At 37.1% G+C, this 21862-nt stretch overlaps 1 protein-coding gene across 1 annotated transcript in view; it reads left to right on the plus strand.

Annotated features, from left to right (window-relative positions):
• RAPGEF5 (Rap guanine nucleotide exchange factor 5) overlaps window positions 1–21862 on the plus strand; it is a 308676-nt gene that overhangs the window by 235702 nt on the left and 51112 nt on the right. Inside the window, exons 12-14 of the mRNA XM_060196104.1 lie at window positions 11399–11477; window positions 14574–14718; window positions 18291–18388. Coding sequence (XP_060052087.1) covers window positions 11399–11477; window positions 14574–14718; window positions 18291–18388 — 322 coding nt within the window. The remainder of the gene's footprint in view (window positions 1–11398; window positions 11478–14573; window positions 14719–18290; window positions 18389–21862) is intronic.

The raw sequence follows: 21862 nt of genomic DNA on the forward strand, positions 1-21862 counted from the left end.
TATATTCATTTTGATGATGTAAATTCTTCCAACCCATGAACATGGAATATTTTTCCACTTCTTTGTGTCTCTTTCAATTTCCTTGAGTAGTGACTCATAATTTTCAGTATACAAGTCTTTCACTTCTTTGGTTAGGTTTACTCCTAGATATTGTATTGTTTTTGTTGCTACTGTAAAAGATATTGATTTCTGTATTTCAATTTCTTCTTAGTGTCTGCGTAGAGGAATGCCACTCACTTTTGAATGTTAATTTTATAGCCTGACACCTTACTGTATTGATATCCAAACGCTTCTTGCTAGATTTCTTAGGTTTTTCTATGTATATTATCATGTCTTCTGCAAATAGGGAGAGTTTGACTTCTTCTCTTACAATCTGTATCCCTTTAATTCCTTGCTCCTGCCTGATTGCTATGGCAAGAACTTCCAACACTATGTTAAATAGTAAAGGTGATAGTGGGCAGCCCTGTCTAGTACCTAATCTGAGTGGAAATGTTTCCAGTTTTTCTCCATTGAGTATGATGTTGGCTGTAGTTTTGCTATATATAGACTCCACTATCTTGAGGAATTTTCCATCTATTCCCATTTCTTATATTATTTTGATCATAAAGGGATGTTGTATTTTGTCAAAGGCTTTCTCTGCATCTATTGATATGACCATGTGGTTTTTGGCCTTGCTTTTGTTGATGTAGTGGATCACGTTGATTGATTTTCGTATATTAAACCAGCCTTGCATGCCTGGGATAAACCCCACTTGGTCATGATGAACAATCTTTTTAATGTACTGCTGTATCCAGTTGGCTAGAATTTTGTTCAATATTTTCGCATCTGTGTTCATCAGAGATATTGGTCTATACTTTTCTTTTTTGGTTGTGTCCCTGTCTGTTTTTGGTATCATAGTGGTGTTGGCTTCATAGAAACTGGAAGAGAGTATTCTAGTACCTTCAATCTTCTGGAAGACTTTTAAAAGTAGAGGTGTTAGTTCTTCTTTGAATGTTTTGTATACTTCATTTGTAAAACCATCTGTTCCAGAACTTTTATTTTGGGGAAGATTTTTGATAACTGTTTCAATTTCATTAGCTGTGATGGGCCTGTTCATGTTATCTACTTCCTCTTTACTTAGTTTTAGAAGTTGGTAGGTATCTAGGAAATCGTCCATTTCTTCCAGGTTCTCTAGCTTGGTGGCATATAGTTGTTCATTGAATTTTTGCGGTGTCTGTTGTAATATCTCCCCTTTCATTTAGTATCCAATTAATCTTTTGTTGATTGATAAGTGTTAGTTTAATTCCACTGTGGTCTGAGAAGATGCTTGGGATGATTTCAATGCTTTTGAATTTGCTGATGCTGTCTTTGTGGCCTAACATATGGCCTATCCTTGAGAATGACCCATGTGGACTTGAGTAAAATGTGTATTCCAGTTTCTTGGGATGAATGACTCTGAAAATATCCAATAGTTCTAGTTAATCTATTTCCTCATTTAGCTCCATTATGTCTTTATTGATTTTCTGCCTGGATGATCTGTCAAGTTGAGAGAGTGGGGTGTTGAAGTCCCCTACTATGACTGTGTTGCTGTTAATATGTTGTTGTAGCTCTTTCAGTAGATGTTTGATGTATTTAGATGGCTTCTCATTGGGTGTAGAGATGTTAGTAATTGTTAAGTCCTTTTGATTGACTGATCCTCTGAGCATTAAGTAGTGTCCATTCCTATCTTTTTAAATTTTATCTATTTTATAGTCTATCATGTCAGATATGAGGTTAGCTGTTTCTGCCCTTTTTTGTGGGCCATTGGCTTGTATGATAGTTTTCCATCCTTTCACTTTAAGTCTGTGTTTGTCTTGTTGAGTTAGGTGGGTTTCCTGTAGACAGCATATTGTTGGGTTATATTTTCTGATCTATCTTCCTACTCTGTGTCTTTTAATAGGTGAATTCACACCATTAACATTTATTGATATCAAAGATTGAAGATATTTTAACACCATTCTTGTGGAGTTTTAGAGTGTTCTGATATATGGCCTATTTATGGTGGTCTGACTGTTTATAGGAGAGCTTTCAGAACTTCTTTCAGGGCAGGCTTGGTGATAGTTGATTCCTTCAACTGTTGCTTGTCTGAGAAGGTTTTGATGCCTCCATCTAGTCTGAATGACAGTCTCCAGGATACAGTATTCTTGGTTTAAAGCCTTTCTCATTGAGTTCTCGATAGACATCTTGCCATTCTCTTCTGGCCTGTAGTGTTTGTGTGGAGAAGTCTGCTGCTAATCTTATGGGTTTTCCTCTGTAGGTGACTCTTTGTTTTACTCTTGCAGCCTTCAGGATCCTTTCTTTATCCTTATTCCTTTCCATTCTAAGTATGATGTGTCTTGGTGTCTTTAAGTCTGGGTTAATTCTGTTTGGGACCCTCTGGACTTCTTGAATCTTTATGTCTTTGATGTTGTCTAGACTAGGGAAGTTTTCAGCTATTATGGCCTGGAAAATGCCCCCATCCCTTACCCCCGTTTCCCAGAGTCCTTTACATTTTGGTTTTACCAAACCCAGTCCAAGTTTTACTGTGTGTCTGATAGCTATCCTACATAGAAGACTTGCAGACTCTGTGAATAGTTACTATGAATGAAAGAAGCTAATCAGCATAGACTATAAATTTGAGAGTTAACCCTGCATAAAAGGGGTTAATTCAGTTTTAAGTCATAGTTACCCTATGAAATGTGGATATAATGTTGTCACATCTTTTGATTGTCTAACCATAGCAAAACTCTTAAAGAACAAAACTAGATCTTTAGGTCAATGGTTTAACATCTAGTCACATATACACTTACACCCACTTATTTTTTGGTTTTTTAGCGGAGCCTTGGTGTTTTACAATATGGTTGTTGACATATAGACATATGGATACTCCATTACCCTTTTCACTCTCTCCCAGCCTCTCCCTCGCCCAAGTCTTCTGCTTTGGTGCAGTAGGCCCTGCCCAGCCAAGGTTTGCTTTGTGTTCTCCTTTTCTGGATTTTTCTTTCCCTTAAAACATAAGTGGAATCATCTGGTATTTGTCCTCTTTTCTATTTATGTCACTTAAAATAATACCTTCAAGTTTCATCAAGAATGAAACTTGAAAGAAGATCACTTTATCATTTTTAAAAGCAGAATAATATTCCATTCTTAGCCACTCATTTACTATTGAGCATCTGGGTTGTTTCCAAGAGTGGGCTATTATAACTGTGCTGCAATGAACATCCAATTCTTTTTTTTTTTAATTTATTTATTGATTTACAGTTAACAGTAAAATACAATAGTTTGTACATGCATAACATTTCCACATGACAATACAACCCATACTAGGTCCTCCTCTGCCATCATGTTCCCCCACCTGTCTTTTACTTTGGTGCAATATACCAACTCTTTTTTTAATAAAATATTTTTAATATTTATTTATTTACTTTGGATAAAGGCAGAGAGAATTAGAAGGGGGGGAGAGAGTGAGAGAGGGAGAAGGAGACTTGTCACACTGCTTCACCAGCATGAAGCTTTGCCCAGCATATGGGAACTGGGGGCTTGAGCCCAGGTGCTTGTGCACTGTAACAACTGTGTTCTACCAGGTAAACCACTGCCCAGCCCCCTTTATCCACTTCTTTTCTCATTCACTGAACTGCTGAGGCCTCAAACATGACAAGCTACACCCCTGCTGCTTCTGCTGCCTCATCCCCAATCCTGTCCCGCAAGTCTTGGAAATCCAGGAGTCATTTCATCTACCACATACTTGTTAAACTGTTCCTGAAAATTTAAGAGTCTCCTACTCCTATACCTTCTGTGACATTTATGATTGGTGCAGCTTTGTTAAAATGGTACTGTATTTTGATTCATTTTATGAGGATATATGTCTTAGTTCCCTGTATGCTTGAAGCCATGGATCACTCTTGTGTTTTCTGCTTCTCAGTCTTCACCTCCTTAACAAGTAAATATCTACGATAGTTCTCAATATGTAATGCTTGTTGGTTGATTGGCGGCACTTGGAGAACTTGGAAACAACAAATCATTAAAAAGAAGAAGAAGAAGAAGAAGAAGAAGAAGAAGAAGAAGAAGAAGAAGAAGAAGAAGAGGAAGAAGAAGAAAGAAGGAGGAGGAGGAGGAAGAAGGAGAAGGAGAAGGAGAAGAAGAAGAAGAAGAAGAAGAAGAAGAAGAAGAAGAAGAAGAAGAAGAAGAAGAAGAAGAAGAAGAAGAAGAAGAAGAAGAAGAAGAAAGAAGGGGAGTTGGGCAATGGTAGTGCAATGAGTTAAGCGCAAGGACCAGCATAAGGATCCCAGTCCCTGGCTCTCCACCTGCAGGGGAGTCGCTTCACAAGTGGTGAAGCAGGTCTGCAGGTGTCTGTCTTTCTCTTCCACTCTCTGTCTTCCCCTCCTCTCTCCATTTCTCTCTGTCCTATCCAACAACGATGACATCAAGAACAACAATAATAACTACAACAGTAAAACAACAAGGGCAACAAAAAGGGAATAAATAAATAAATATTTTTTAAAAAAGAATGAAGGGAGAGAGAGAGAAAGAAAGGAAAGAAGAAAGAATAGAAATGAATGCCTAATAGAATCCCTGTTCCCTGCCACCCTTTTTAGGTACACTACTCTTTTCAATCTTAACTATAGCTCAGTTATATATAAATAGTACTACTTTACAATTTAACTAAGGCCCAGAATGGCTGAGAACTACATCTAAGGCTACTAGTGTAGAAACTCAGTTCTCTAATCCCTTCCCTTTCTACAGGTTGTTTGCTCAGCTTTCCAACAGATGCGGCAGAAATGAGCACTGGTGGGTTGTAGTTACAGTTGCACCTACACACTGAGAGCAGTGACTGGCAGGGAGACAGGAGGGACTCCTGGAGCTTAGGGTCTCTTTAACTCCGGAGTAACTTGCAAACATGACTCTTTGTGTAGAAAAAGTAGAAAACCACTATGTTCACTACCCCCACACATCTTCTAAAGGCATGTGTGACTGGAGAGTAGCTAAGAACATACTACCTAAAAATACGGATGTGGTGGAATTCCAAAGTCTAATTTCAGAAATTGAAAAAGGTTGTATTTTATTATTTGAAGGACGTAATCAAATCCTTTTTGTAGTATATGTCTACTGTTTAAGGGGATTACTTACTTTTTTTAATGAGAAAGCACAGCACTGCTCTACTCTGGCACTTGTGGTGCCTACAACTAACCTGAACCCTGGAGTCATGCACACAATTCATGCATTCTACTTCTGAGCCATCTCTGTGACCTCTGAAGTGGGGTGTGGGGGGGTTACTTTTAAGTTTTGATTTTAAAAAAGCATTAAATAATAAGCATTTCTTGTACAACCACTCTATGTCAATATATTAAAAATAGGACCAGAAAGATAGCTCAATGTTTTAAAGCATAGGATTTGCTAGGGCCCCAGAGCTGAGCAGTGCTCTGATCCTGTGCTTACGTGCACTTTCTCTTTCTATCCCTCCCCCCCAGATAGATAAATTAATTTTTTAAAAAGACAAAAATAAATCTTAATATGTGGTGCTTTTACACTGGCTGAGCATTACAGTGGTGAAATGGTTAAAAAAAAAAAAAGCAGGAATTGAGTAAATCTAAAAGCAATAATAAATAGCTCTATCTTAGGTCATTAGTATTGCTTTCAGAAATGTAGAATATGTGAGAAATAGCATAGCTTTAAAAGGCAAAGCACTTTAACCTGTGACTCAAACATGAACATTACATTTTTGTGTGTGATTAAATTACTTGATGCATTCTGACACTACTTCTCCAAAAATAATTATGGTAAGTTGTAACATTCCAAACAAGAAATGGGCCTTTCAAATATAAAGCTTTTCTTGGCTCTTTGAAAGAAAGTTTAAGAGAACATATTTAAAAGTGCCTCAAATTCCATTGCATTTATAATAGCAAAGCAAGTGAAACAAAACTATTAACAGTATTTTAGGGAATATAAGTTAGGACTGAAATGTTGAGTATTCACATTACCATGCTTAGTTTATATGGTTATTCTAAGCAGTTATCAAAAACTCTTTTCATTTGCTTCCTTCGTAATTCACTTTAACAGATGAGTGGTTTTATTATTACAGTGCATTTTGCTTATTAGTGTTGAAATATAGCTAAAGTAGATATCAGTAGTTGTTGTAAATAGCCCTATACTATTTTGCTATACTTTTATGATTTCTGGTTTTCAAGAAAATTTCTTGTTGGTGTTGTAGCTGTTTTACAAAAAGAAAAAGAAAAAACTTAGATCTTTTAGAAGCATCTAGATTAGTTACTATAAATGGATTACATGTTCATAACAGAACTCTATAAAAAAAAAGGATCTATACCAAACCAATTCCACCTTGACACAACACTAGCTTGTTCTAGAAACATCTGTGTTTTGCAGAAATAAAATGAAAAATATAGTACTTAACTACCTTAGTTTGAGACTAAGACAGTATTTTAATTTATTTACATCAAAAAGAAAAATGCATTCAAATAAAAACAGATTGCTTTCTATGCCTTAAAAGTAGTAGGTGGTAGGGAGAAGGCTTGTGTTAACACCTTTCTGGCTAGTTATAGATGAAAATTTTCTAGCTATTTCTTTCAAGGCTCTACATTTTGGCAAACCACAGATACATTTAACTTCAACTTATATAGGACTTTATAACAGTGTTTACCTTCCAGTTTTGTTATCAGCATATTAATTTCATGTTTTCTGTATTTTGGAAGAATACAACAAAAATGTTTTTATTTTGTGGCAAGAAGGTATTTTGTCTTTTTTTTACCATCTGTTTTATTTTATTTTTTTAATGTCTACATAAAAATGTTCAGTAGTAACTTAATAATGATTAACAAGATTGTGAGATAACAGGGGTACAATTCCACAGAGTTTCCACCACCAGAATTCTGTGTCCCATCCCCTCCATTGGAAACTTCCCTATTCTTTATCCTTCTGGGAGTATGGACCAAAATTTTTTTATGGGTGCAGAAGGTGGAAGGTCTGGAAGGTGGTATTTCTTAAAGGATTGCTGATTATTTATTTATTTGTTAGTGATGAGATAAGAACTTGTGATTTGACTTAGTGGTAGGATCTTGAATAAAAGCACATATATATTTGCAAGTAGAAAATAAATATATAGGTATTCATGTAGTTAGAAATCAAAATGAATACATCTTTTTATTCAGAATGTTAGTGCACAGGCAACTATGAATTCATTTAAATGAAAGATGCTTCTATACACAAAGGTACTTTTCTGCCTAGAGTCTTAAATTACTATTAATTAAGCACTGTATAATATAATAGATAATTATAGTGTTTTAATGTGGATGCCAGTAGATTTGCTAGTCTATCTAAGTGGCTATTATTGGCTAATAGTCTTCAGGGGATCATTTATATAGTCATTGTGGTTCTAAAAATACTTCCAAATACCAGTGGGACAGCCTTTTTTGAAGCACAGCTATTATAAAATGTACTTTTATTTTAAGTGTGTCATTATGATTATACCACTCAATTACAGTTTTGTGCAGAGAAAAAGTACTCATGCTGAAAAAAGAATAAAAGAAAATTCTTTGTATATAGAAAAATTTCAGAACAATATGGTAGAGAAAGATTTGAGTTAGGGATACTAGAAATCTGTTCTATTCATTAGGATTTTTAGCTAATCTTACTAGGATTTTAACTAAAGTTGCTTTTATGTGACTTCATTGTCTTTATTTTCATTAATATGTCTACGGCAGAGAGATAATTAGATAAATTTTGTTGAATATTAAATATTATAGCTTAGGGGAAAATACACATTCCTAGGTCAGAACTCTTAAACACAATATTGTATGTGAGCTGATTAATTGGATTGAATATCAAATAACTTTGCCTTCACCCAAGAAAGTACTCCAGATACTCATAGTGTGACTAGTTATGTCTAAATCATTGGTGTACTTTTTAATCTCAGATACTATGCAGTAAATCTTGACTAGAGAATAGTTCCAACCTCATTAAATTTGCTAAGTGTAAGAACATCCCAAATAATTTGATCCTAAATCATACGTAATAAATGCTGAATGTATGAAGTTCTCCAAACCTAGTTTCTGTTAGCTGTTGATGCTCATGTATAAGGCTCACTGAAAACCTGAAAATAGTTCCTAGACTACCCTGATCTTTGCTACCTATATCTAATGTTGGCTGTGAAGCAGACTCACTCAACTTCTAGTCAGAATTAATGGAGGTACTTTATACCTCAACTCTAATCACTCACTTTTCATACAGAGAAATGTTGGAATTTGTGAGCATTGTTGTTCAATGATGTGTCAGATTGATAGTTTTCCAGATTGTATTCCAGAATATCCTAGGAGTTCAAAAGATTTAAATTGAGCTGTCTTGAAAATTTGATGAAAGACACAGTTTTATATTCCACTACTGTTACTCATCTTAAATTAGCAAATATCCTTGAAAACTTCACTGAATAGTTTTCATTAACATCTTTCGTTCATTTTAAACATATCTTGTAATTAGAAAGCAAACTTAGCAAAAAAAAGAAAAAGAATTACCACTTGGGACAGAGACCTTAAAGGGTCTATGCCTTGCCATGTGTGCAACCCAGGTTTGAGCCACAGAACTACATGTCTGTGATAACAGAGGAAGCTCCTATCTTATCTCTCTAGTAGACTGAGAAAAATGTTGTCCAAGATCAGTGAATCATCACATGCACAAGACCCTGGCTCCCCCAAAATAAAAGAACTACCATTAATAAGCACTTACTTGTGTGGATCAGGACTGTTCAGATATTCCACAGCCACATGAAACACTGAAATAAACCATCCCTTCCAGCAGGTATAGGACTGTAGGCATCATCCACAGCATTCTATCTTACAGAGTTTTGTGCTCATAAACAATTTGTTTCATACTGGCAAACTTTTAAAGTAGATATTATTGATTATTTCTACAAATTCTGAATTTTTTCAAACTTTAACACTGAGCTAATAATCTCTGTTTTGGACACTTTTTGTTATCGAGTTCCTCTTTACATAATTTTGGAAGTTAATAGGTATATAGGAAATCGTCCATTTCTTCCAGGTTCTCTAGCTTGGTGGCATATAGTTGTTCATAGAAGCCTCGCATGATATGCTGAATTTCTGCAGTGTCTGTTGTGACATCTCCTCTTTCATTTATGATCTGATTTATTTGAGTATTCTCCTTTTTTTTGTTTTGTGAGTCTGACTAAATGTTTGTCGATTTTGTTCACTCTTTGGAAGAGCAAACATTTACTTTCATTGATTTTTTGTATGGTTTTCTTATTTTCAATGTTATTTATTTCTGCCCTAACTTTAGTGATTTCCATCCTTCTGGTTGCTTTAGGGTTCCTTTGTTCTTCTTCTTCTTCTAGGTCTTTAAGATGTGCAATCAGGCTTTTTATTTGTGCTTTTTCTTATTTGCTAATGTGTGCTTGTATAGCTATGAACTTCCCTCTCAGTACTGCCTTACTTGTGTCGTAAATATTTTGATAGCTTGTGTCTTCATTTTCATTGAACTCTCAAAACATTTTGATTTCTTCCTTTATTTCCTCTTTGACCCAGTAGTTGTTAAGTAGTGTATTGTTGAGCTTCCACATTTGGGGACTATTCCTAACCTTTTGTTGATTGTTAAGTGTTAGTTTAATTGCACTGTGGTCTGAGAAGATGCTTGGGATGATTTCAATGCTCTTGAATTTGTTGATGCTGTCTGTGTGGCCTAATATATGGTCTATCCTTGAGAATGACCCATGTGGACTTGAGTACAATGTTTAGTCTGGTTTCTTGGGATGAAGGACTCTGAAAGTGTCCAGTAGTTCTACTTAATCTATTTCCTCATTTAGCTCCCTCATTTCTTTATTGATTTTCTGCCTGGATGATCTGTCAAGTTGAGAGAGTGGGGTGTTGAAGTCCCCTACTATGACTGTGTTGCTGTTAATATGTTGTTGTAGCTCTTTCAGTAGATGTTTGATGTATTTAGATGGCTTCTCATTGGGTGTAGAGATGTTAGTAATTGTTAAGTCCTTTTGATTGACTGATCCTCTGAGCATTAAGTAGTGTCCATTCCTATCTTTTTAAATCTTATCTATTTTAAAGTCTATCATGTCAGATATGAGAATAGCAGCTGTTCCTGCCCCTTTTTGTGGGCCATTGACTTGTATGATAGTTTTCCATCCTTTCACTTTGAGTCTGTGTTTGTCTTGTTGAGTTAGGTGGGTTTCCTGTAGGCAGCATTTTGTTGGGTTGGCATTTTGCTGGTAGTGATTTTGAGCAATTTTTCATATGCCTCTTGGCCATGTAGGTATCTTTGGTGAAGTAAGAATCCAGTTCTTTCCTCTGTTTTTAGTGGTATTGTTTGTTGCTGAGTTTTGTGAGTTCTTTGTACCTTGGTTATTATTATTAGCCTGATGTATGATGTGTAAAAGTCTACCAACATTTCTCTGTACGAAATGTGGGTGGTGAGAGTTGAGGTATAATGTAGTTTAAATAATATGATCACAGAGTAATCTCAGCTCCATTTTAAGAACTTATTGGGCCTTACACATCAGTACCAACAATTGACAGAAAATGTTGGATGCCAGCACTGAGATAATAGTAGAATTGATTGCAAGCTAAGGAGATAAAAACTATTATGGCAACATCTCAACTTACCATACTCCACATGTCTTTTCTTTCATTTTGGAGATTATGATGGATCCAAGAGTTTGACTATTTAGCAGTCCCATGTTGCACATAAGCTTATCTTTCCCAAAAACACTCAAGGCAAAGAGGCGATAAAAAATAGAAGCAGTTCTTGCTGGTTGATGAGGTAGGAAAGGAGTTAAGGAGGCGCATGTTGTGATACATTATACCTTCTCTCCATTTTTAACTGGATTCATTTCTGACTGTCTTCACATGAACAAGAAAATCACTCACCACTTTCCCAGCTTCCTACAGATGCATTTGAGAGATAAAGGTAAATGACCTTGGAACCTGATATGTGTCCTTGGAATTTTATTATCCTTTGTCTTACCCTAGACCTACAGATAAATGGTTTCAGAAAACCTTCATTTATTAGAATACAGTTCATTTCTTACAGGAATTCAAGCAGAAATTGCATACAATTTATTTTTTTTAAGTACATTATATTTGTGCATTGGTTTACTATATCACCTTCACCCACAAATGTAGATGATATAAGTTATATATTTAGAGGGCCTTGCAACAACAAAAGAAAATATCTTCTTGGTTGAGGCATTCTGTTTAAGGAGTTTTTTTTTAAAAAAAATCTTTATTAACTGATGTCTTTTCATTTTAATAATGTTACTGAAATTCTGTTCAAAACTACCTCACTTCTACCACTGTTTGTCCTATTTTGCTGAGTAACTACTCTTCTCATCACCTGTGCTTACCTTGTGTTTGTTTTGCTTTCTTTGCAGAGACCCTCCTTGATGACTTCCTTCTCACGTACACAGTCTTCATGACAACTGACGACTTGTGCCAGGCACTGCTAAGGCAATATCCTTCACTACTTTCAGGACCACACTCTGCTTTCTTTTAGACAGATGTCTCACATTAGGAATTAACTGCCTTTCTTAATTTACTCAACCCTCAACAGTGTGTGGCTATATTAAATATTGATACAGTGACAGTGAATGTAAAAGCTGAAATGAGAAAAAAAAAACAGACAGGGGGAACTGGAAGTGGCAGAGCTGATGTTCTCACATTGTGGGTAATTTGTTGTCCTTGTTGATTTATTGTTGTAGTTATTGTTGTCATCGTTGTTGGATAGGACAGAGAGAAATGGAGAGAGGAGGGGAAGACAGAGACTGGGGAGAGAAAGATAGACACCTGTAGACCTGCTTCACCACTTGTGAAGTGACTCCCAGGCAGGTGGGGAGCCGGGGTTTAGAACTGGCATCTTTACTCAGGTCCTTGCGATCCATGCCACCTGCTCAACCCGCTGCGCTACCACCCAACTGCCTAATATATTTTTAAAATGTATTTTGTAGGAAAGAGAACAAGAGTAAGCAATTAAGGATACTTTGAATGAGAGAATAGTTGAAATTTGTCTCTGAAATTGCTTCATGCTGTCGTCTATAATTGTAGTACATAGTATGCAAGTTATCTTCAATTAAAAAAATCCTATAGCTCCATTTGTATAAGCTTATCTATAGGAAGGAAATCATTAGTATTTCTTAGTTTTCCAGTTTATTTTCATTATGTGAATGAAATTACTAGTCATAGGAAAGAAGGGAGTATTTGCGTAAGTGGAAATAATGTAAGTGAAATCTTTAATTTTTTATTATCTTTATTTATTTGTTAGATAGAGACAGCCAGAAATCAAGATGAAAGGGGGTGACAGAGAGGGAGAGGGACAGAGAGACACCCGCAACACTGCTTCAACACTCACAAAGCTTTCCCCTTCCAGGTGGGGACCAAGGGCTCGAACCCTGGTCCTTGCTCATTGTCATATGTACGCTCAACCAGGTGTGCCACCACCTGGCCCCTAGGAGAAACCTTTATATTTTGTCTGAAGAAAAAGCCCTTTGTCTAGATACTTTAAGGGAGTCTTTGTATATTTGCCTGAGTTTATTTCACAGGTAGAAATTAAAGAAATCAAATGTCTGAATATATCTTTGTAGCTTGAGGTAATAGTAACTGAATTATACTTTAAACTATTTTCAAAAACCTGATGTAGAATTATTTCCTGATTATGGAACAGCTTTAAAGAATATAGAATCCTATTAGTCTTCAAACCTACCTGTATTTGATATCATAATATTTCCTTTGTAGGTAGGTTTGATATCATAGTATTTCCTTTTCCTCGCTAACTTTTTAATGTATCCAAGATACTCAGAAATAATCATTTTGGGAACAAAAACTATCAATCTGGGTAATATCTAGCTGTTTTATTCCTAGTGCATTAAAGATACTGCTTTTGAGGCTGTTATTTCTCTGTAATTTTAGCAGCATAGTTAACACATGGTTGCTATATATAAATTGGGAAGTGCCCATAAAAATAATTCATGCATACTGAAATCATACTGCACTGAAAAGCTACTCAAGGGATCAAGTATTTATTAGCAGTGTTGATGTAAATATATTGTTTATTGCCAGGATTACTTTCAGTGGATTTCTTTGCAGATAATGAATAAGCATTATTAAGAGAAAGGGGCCGATCACCCAGGGACTGGGGAGATGACTCAGCCCATAGAACATGTTCCTTACTGTCCATGCACAAAGGCCCAGCTTAGAGCCCTGACACCACATGGGACCACCACTGTACCCAAGAAAGCCCCATGATGTTGGAGCGCTGCTGCAGTGTCTCTGTTTCCACCTCTCTTTTCTTTCTGTTTGAGAAATAATAATAATAAAAAAGTTGACCTGGGCTCGGTGGAATCATGCATCTTCAGGGTCTGAACACCACAAAAACCATCAATGTGTGGTCCCAGAGGTGGTACAGTGGATAAAGCATTAGACTCTCAAGAATGAGGTCCTGAGTTCAATCCCTGGCAGTGTATGTACCAGAGTGATGCCTGGTCTTTTTCTCCTATCTCTGTCATTAATAAATAAATAAAATCTTCAAAATTTAAAAAGAAATATTTGGGACTGAATATTTTTTAAAATGATAAATGAATCTTCTGGCATTCTTTTTACTTGCTTTCCTACTCAGCAATATATTATGAATATTCTATCTCAGTAAATATAATTAATGCTGGACTGTCATTTTTATTATTTCAAAGTATCTCCTTAAATGGAAGTGTAATGATTCAGTTTATTTAACTGTGCTCAGTGATTGAAACATATAGTTTATTTGTATTTTTTCTACGTCGCTGAAGGTGAAGATGAAATGCCTTTATATTTCATGTTTATTGAGTTACTTCTTTAAGTAATTTCTTAGCGGTGGGCACTTGAATCATATTGGAGCTACTTTAGAATTAGCTGGTTGTACAGAATGTGAATTTCTGAGGCTCAAAGAGTATCAGGTCTAGTTCCTATCTAACTTTTATGGGAAATACTCACCTGTGTCATGAGGCCAACTTTTTATTTGGAGCCATGCCTGAAATTAATGGGCCGCCTAATATCTCTTTCAGGTGTCATTAGCCAGTGCTGATTGTGAGCTCTGTCAGTAGCTGCCAATGTGATTTTCTACATCTCATCTTCATGGCCTGCCACCAAATACCTAAAAATCATTTTATTAGTATGCTTTTTTTTTTCTGCTAGGATGACTGCTAGGGTTTGGCGCCTACATAATTTTACTGTTTCTGGGGGACATTGTTATTGGCTAGAGAGAGGGAGAGAAAAGGAAAGATAGCAGCAGCACTGCTCCACTGCTTCTGAGCCTTCCCTCTGAAGGTGTAGACTTGGGGCTTGAACCCAGATCCTTATGCCTGGCAATATATGCTCCATTCTGGGTTACTCACTGCCCTGTTCCTACTATTCGTCTTTTAAGTGAACTTCTTTTGCTATGTGTATACTTTTTCTTTTCATCCTACATATATTGGTAATGAAAGAGTCTTTGAAAACTTTGCTTTGACATATGGGTCTCTCAGTATTTTTTTTAAAGTTCACTACTGTAGTATATATATATTTTTTCTTAACCATTTGCACTTATTCCGCTAAGAAGTATCAAGGCAAAGAAGAAAACTCAGATGTTCCTTGTCGGAAACGTAAGGTCTTGCATCTTGTTTCCCAGTGGATTGCTCTGTACAAAGACTGGTTACATGAAGATGAACACTCAAAAATGTTTTTAAAGGTAATGTACTATTTCTGAAGAATATTCTTTTTTTATTGCCTCCAAGATTATTGCTGGGGCTCAGTGCCTGTACCATGAATCCATTGCTCCTGGAGGCTATTTCCCCCCCTTTTTTTTTGCCCTTGTTGTTGTAGCTTTGTTGTGGTTATTATTGTTATTGTTGTGGTTCATTGTTGGATAGGACAAAGAGAAATGGAGAGAGGAGGAGAAAACAGAGAGAGGGAGAGAAAGACAGACACCTGCAGACCTGCTTCACCACTTGTCAAGCGCCTCCCCTGCAGGTGGGGAACTGGGGGCTCGAACCAGTATCCTTATGCCGGTCCTTGCGTTTTGCGCCACGTGCACTTAACCTGCTGTGCTACCACCCAACCCCCTCTGAAGAATATTCTTTGATGTTAGTGACTGCTTTTATTTTCAGTTATGTATTTCAAAAACTTTGTGCAGTCATATTTTTGTAATGTTCAAACTGTGATTCAAAGTATACATTTACTTTGACTTCTGAGAATTAATATTTCAAAGTAGATGGATTCTTGTATGTTAAATAATTCATTGTGAAAAATGATGAGTCAGTTCTTCACATAATTGAACTAATTAAAGTTATTTATTTTTCTTCTAAGACATCAGAAGCAGTGCTTTATTATTGTACACAGTAACACTGAGCTAAAACTGAGAATACAACTAGTCTAGACTATCACAGGCCCAAGGAAAAGGACCAAAACAACAACAACAAGGATTGTTTATCCAATGGTAATGGATGTTCTAGATCCATTGAGACAAATTCTAAATAACACATAATCCAATTTATATTATGACAGCCTTTATGTTTGCTCTTGTGGCATCCATGAATGCACAAGCTAGCAACTTCCTTTTTTCTTTTAAGCTTCACCATGCTCTTCTGCTTGGCTCATATTTCAGAAGCTTTCTAAGAGGTTGGCACTAAAGCCAAGTGAGTTTAAGGTTACTTAGAAATCAATGGAATTGTCACTGCAAATGAAATAACTAAGAAAGACAAGACATTTTAAAACATTTTTAAAATAACTATAACCTTTTTGGGGTTGTTTATTCATTATTGGAGAGTGACAGAGAAATTGAGAGGAGAGGGAAAGAGACAGATACCTGCAGCTCTGTTTTACCACTCATGAAACTTTCCTTTGTAGGTGGGGACCAGGGGCTTGAACCTGGGGGTCCTTGACCATTGTAATGTAAGCAGTTAAGCAGCAGCAGCACTGCCTGGCCTAAAACTTGATAGTAAAAAAAAATCTTGCTATTATTTAATGTGTTCAGATTGTATTTAAACTAACCAGTCCCGTGTATACATTAATCATTTAAAAGCTACATTAACAACATGTGCATTATACAGGTGTTTCAAGACATGATATAGCTTGAGAATTTTAAGTGATAATAACTTGTAAAATGGGTATTAATTTAGATTTACATTTAGAGTAGATGGACTTTTTTTTTTCTTTTTTTACCTCCAGGGTTATTGCTGAGGCTCAGTGCCTGCTCTACAAATTCACTGCTCCTGGAGGCTATTTTTCCCATTTTGTTGCCCTTATTGTTGTGCTTGTTGTAGTTGTTTTGTTGTCATAGCTGTTGCTGTTGTTGGATAGGACAGAGAGAAATGGAGAGAGGAAAGAAAGGCAGAGAGGAGAATAGAAAGATAGACACCTGCAGACCTGCTTTACTGCTTGCGAAGCGACCTCTTGCAGGTGGGGAGCCAGGGGCTCGAACCTGGATCCTTACGCCAGCCCTTGCACTTTGCACCATGTGCACTTAACCCACTGCGCTACCACCCAACTCCCGGGTTGTTTGTTTTTTCTAACCCATTAACAGATTATCTTCTTAACACAAGTGATTCTTGGGGGATAATCGGTAGAGCATTGGATTCTTTTGGAAATCAAAACCATATTAAATGTATATGTTAACCCAGTAAAGGGGTAGAATGTGGTTTGAGTAAGGAAGAATTCTACTTCAAAAAGACAGTTGTCTGGGCGGAGGGTAGATACCATAATGGTTATATAATCAGACTCTCATGCCTGAGGCTCCAGTGTCCCAGGTTCAATTCCCCACACCACCATAAGCCAGTGCTGAACAGTGCTCTGGTTAAAAAATAATCATAACGCAGGTGGCGCAAAGCACAAGGACTGGCATAAGGATCCCGGTTCGAACCCCGGCTCCCCACCTGCAGGGGAGTCGCTTCACAGGCGGTGAAGCAGGTCTGCAGGTGTCTATCTTTCTCTCCTCCTCTCTGTCTTCCCCTCCCTCTCTCCATTTCTCTCTGTCCTATCCAACAATGACAACAACAACAATAACTACAACAATAAAACAACAAGGGCAACAAAAGGGAATAAATAAAATAAAAAAAATAATAATAATCATAAAATTTTCTTAAAAAGACAATTGTCTAATCTGATTATCCCTTTCATGAAGGAAACCACTTTGAATTCCAATTGTAGATATCATTTAGACCCTCACTTAAAAACTGGGTTGGATCAAGTGAAGCCTGTAGGAAGACAAGCCATGCCCAGGAGTTTCCAGGACTGGGAGAAATAAGGGTTTTATAGAGACTGTGTAGGGTTTCTGCTGTCCTACAGTTTAAAAAGGCAATAAATAGTTAGTATTGCAACCAAGTTATTAGGGAATTTGGTTTACTTGGAAAATCCCATGGTTAGAATTTGCTTATCATATAAGACCTTACCATGATTTATGCCATTTAATGCTATTTACATATAACTGTATCTTATATAGTGACACAAGCAGTTGCTTCTGATCTCCCTGGTCTAAGAATATAGGTGATTTCATGTTTCAATTAAATAGGCATTATTAGAAATGTATTAAAAATTTGAGCCCACTGTTAAAATTCAATCAGGTTACCAATCTGAAACCTTAAGTGTTTAGATTGAAGGAATATATACTCAGAACTGGGGTCTATAAAAAAAAAAGTTTGAGAGATTCAATATATTTTCCCCCTCACATATTGATTAAATAGTGATTTATAAGGTTATAAGTTAATAGGAATGTATTAACACTGTTCCCATTACCAAAGGTCTGTGTCCCCACCCCCACGCCCCATGCTCCCAGAGGAATAAAGAATATGAAAGCTTTCAAGGGAGGGGATGGGATACTTAACCCTGATGGTAGAAATTGTGTGGAATTATACCTCTCTTATCATATGGTCTTGTGGGTATTTTTTATTTTATAAATAAATTAATAACAACTGTTATTTTTAAAACAACTGGGTAAATTAATTCAACTTTTTTCCCCAAATAATTATGTCAGTACTATTTTTGGTAAAGAATAGACACAGAATTCTCAAGTAGCTAAACAGGCCTCTCTGGATTTCCTGCATTCCCTACCTAGAATCTCCACAGGCTGTGAGAGAGCTAAGACAGTCATTGACGAGGAGCCGGGTAGCTAGGGGGTCGAATCCCACTTAGGACTCTTTGATACCTGAACTAACTCTCTACATTGTCCTGAATTCCTCCTAATTTTCTAGGTAGGATAAACATGTGTCTTACTCCTTACAGAAAGGACATTGAGCCAACTCAACTGCCTTTCTTTTTTTCCTTTAGACTATATACAGGAATGTACTGGATGATGTATATGAGTATCCAATACTCGAGAAAGAATTGAAAGAATTTCAGAAGATACTTGGAATGCATCGTCGTCAGTAAGTATTTGATTTTCATTATTACAATTTATGAGAGAAAAGTAGCAGCAAAGAGGTGTATCCAGTTAAGTGCACTTATTACCATGCACGGGAACCAGGGTTCGAGCCCCCCACTTCCCACTTACAGGGGGATCTGCTTCATGAGTGGTAAAGTAGATCTGCAGGTATCTGTCATCATCTGCCTCTCTCTCTGTCATCCCCTCCTCTCTCAATTTTTCTCTGTCCTGATAAATTTAAAAAAAATTTAAAAGAGGAAAAAGTAGCTGCCAGGAGCAGTGGATTTACAGTGCTATCACCAAGCTCCAGCAGTAACCCTGGTGGCAATTTAAAAAAGAGGAAGAAGAAAAAGTAGCAAATATGATAGCATTGAGGACATCAAGTTCACTTTAACCGTTTTAAACATCAGTATTTAACTTTTTATTTGGAAAGCTCAGAACTATCTCTAACGGAATAGGAGCAAAAGATTTTATAAGTACATCACAGCAAGTCATGGAACATTTTTAAAACTCAACTTTATGGATTCCTTGAGGTCTTTTTTATTAGCCTAGAAGGATCAAAGAAAACCATTTACTCAATGACTTTGCCACGTTCAAGTCTCCCCAAGGTATATGTTAGTAGCTTCTCCATATGCCAGCACCTGACTTTTCAGTGATTTACCAGTAACTGTTCACATTAATTTTGGTAAATGAAAATGTCAAATCATTATTCAGTTGTCACATATAGTTGCAAGGTTAATCAGAAGGGCAAAACTCTTCTCTGATTTAATGTAGTTTCTACTTAGTAAACATGAAACACAACTGATGTCAAGTTAAGAAAACTCCTACTAAAGTTTCAGCAGTCACAAATGCACTTCTCATAAAAAAAAAAAAAATCTTGACTCAGTCCATTCAGATTAGGAAAGAGACATAGTGCTCTAAATTAAATGTCTGTATAAAGTTGATGTTAGGGAGCAGACAAATTAAAGTTTAGTTATCAAGGAGTCGGGCTGTAGCGCAGTGGGTTAAGCGCAGGTGGCGCAAAGCACAAGGACTGGCATAAGGATCCCGGTTCGAGCCCCGGCTCCCCACCTGCAGGGGAATCGCTTCACAGGTGGTGAAGCAGGTCTGCAGGTGTCTATCTTTCTCTCCTCCTCTCTGTCTTCCCCTCCTCTCTCCATTTCTCTCTGTCCTATCCAATAACGACAACAACAATAATAACTACAACAATAAAAAAAACAGCAAGGGTAACAAAAGGGAATAAATAAAATAAAAAATAAAGTTTAGTTATCAGTTCTATAAATGGCACATTTGTACATTGAAAGATGAGTTTACTGTTAAAATAGTGTCTTAGAAGTGAACGTTAGGGCAGGGAAGAGGCAAAAAGCTTTTGTGCTTGAGACTCTGAGGTCTCCCTCCCAGGTTGGATTCCTGCCACCATCATAAGCCAGAGTTAAGCAGTAATTTGGTGGTCTGGGAGGTGGCACAGTGGATAAAGCATTGGACTTTCAAGCATGAGGTCCTGACTTCAGTCCCCGGCAGCACATGGACCAGAGTAATGTCTGGTTCTGTCTGAGAGTCTCCTCCTATCTTTCTCATTAATAAATAAATAAAATCTTAAGGGAGTCGGGCTGTAGCACAGCGGGTTAAGCGCAGGTGGCGCAAAGCACAAGGACCGGCATAAGGATCCCGGTTCGAACCCCGGCTCCCCACCTGCAGGGGAGTCACTTCACAGGCGGTGAAGCAGGTCTGCAGGTGTCTATCTTTCTCTCCTCCTCTCTGTCTTCCCCTCCTCTCTACATTTCTCTCTGTCCTATCCAACAATGACAACAACAATAAAACAACAAGGGCAACAAAAGGGAATAAATAAATAAAATAAATATTTAAAAAATAAATAAAATAAAATCTTAAAAAAAAGCAGCAGTACTTTGCTCCACCCCTCTCTCTCTGCCTCTCTCTCTCTATCTCTATATCTCTCTCATTGAAGTAAATAAAATGTATTTTTAAAGAAATTAATGGTGTGAATTGGGGTTATTTTTTTTTCTTTTTCCTCCTCCAGGGTTATTGCTGGGCTTGGTGCCTGCACCATGAATCCACTGCTCCTGGAGGCCATTTTCCCCCCTTTTGTTGCCGTTGTTGTAGCTTCGTTGTGGTTATTATTACTGCCCTTGTTGACACAATTCGTTGTTGGATAGGACAGAGAGAAATGGAGAGAGATGGGGAAGACAGAGAAGGGGAGAGAAAGATAGACACCTGCAGACCTGCTTCACCGCTTGTGAAGCGACTCCCCTGCAGGTGGGGAGCCAGGGGCTGGAACCGGGATCCTCACGCCGGTTCCTGCGCTTTGCGCCACCTGCGCTTAACCCACTGCGCCACCGCCCGACCCCCGAATTGGGGTTATTTAACCACGGTCTACATTAGCATATTTCCATAATATAGGACTTGCCTGGCTATATGGACAAATCAGTGAATCAACAAAGGGGGAAAAAAGAGAATCTTTACATCAATTTTCAAAATATTTCAGATTTATTTAAATCGAAAGATCTCCCAGCTTGAATGTTGTTCTTTTCTATGGGGCAGTTAGTGTTTATAAACTTTAATTTGTGATTTCATACATTTAATTCATCAAGTATGTTGATTTAATACATTTTATTAAAAGACTTACATAAAATGTATGGAAATGGAAGATTAGACTAAGAAAATTATACTGAAACATGATTCTTGCCTCTTTGGTAGGACATTGTGAATTATCTTGATTTGAGCTCATCATATTTTTCTTGAGCCCTAATGCCAAAGAAAAAAGTCTTTCTTTATAAGAACTAGATCAATACTTTTAATGTTTCTCTTAATGACTTAGGAAGTTGGGCACATTGATGGCTCTTTAATTAGCAGAGGTAGTCTTCCAAAGCTACTTGGCAGTGTGTTAGTAGAGCATGAGCAGTATTGGGGTTCTACAGAGTGTCCCACAATTCTGTCACATATAGAAACATCCTGGAAAGGGGGTCGGGCAGTAGCACAGCGGGTTAAGCACAGGGACCGGCTTAAGGATCCCGGTTTGAGCCCCCAGCTCTCCACCAGCAGGGGAGTCACTTCACAGGTGGTGAAGCAGGTCTGCAGGTGTCTGTCTTTCTCTCCCCCTCTTTGTCTTCCCCTCCTCTCTCCATTTCTCTCTGTCCTATCCAACAACGAATGACATCAACAACAACAATAATAAGCACAATAAGGCTACAACAACAAGGGCAACAAAAGGGGGAAAAATGGCCTCCAGGAGCAGCGGATTCATGGTGCATGCACTGAGCCCCAGCAATAACCCTGGAGGCAATAAAAAAAAAAGAAAGAAAGAAAGATCCTGGAAAAGATGCCCCATGACTGACTCACAGTTATCTGAATAATAATAATAATTTGACCCAATAACATTCACTATATAAGAGAGCTTATAAATTTGTAATGTAACTTATGAGAAAATAATTTTTCTCATAAGTTACATTACAAATTTATA

This window comes from Erinaceus europaeus, chromosome 8, assembly GCF_950295315.1.
Source record: "Erinaceus europaeus chromosome 8, mEriEur2.1, whole genome shotgun sequence".
Lineage (NCBI taxonomy): Eukaryota > Metazoa > Chordata > Mammalia > Eulipotyphla > Erinaceidae > Erinaceus > Erinaceus europaeus.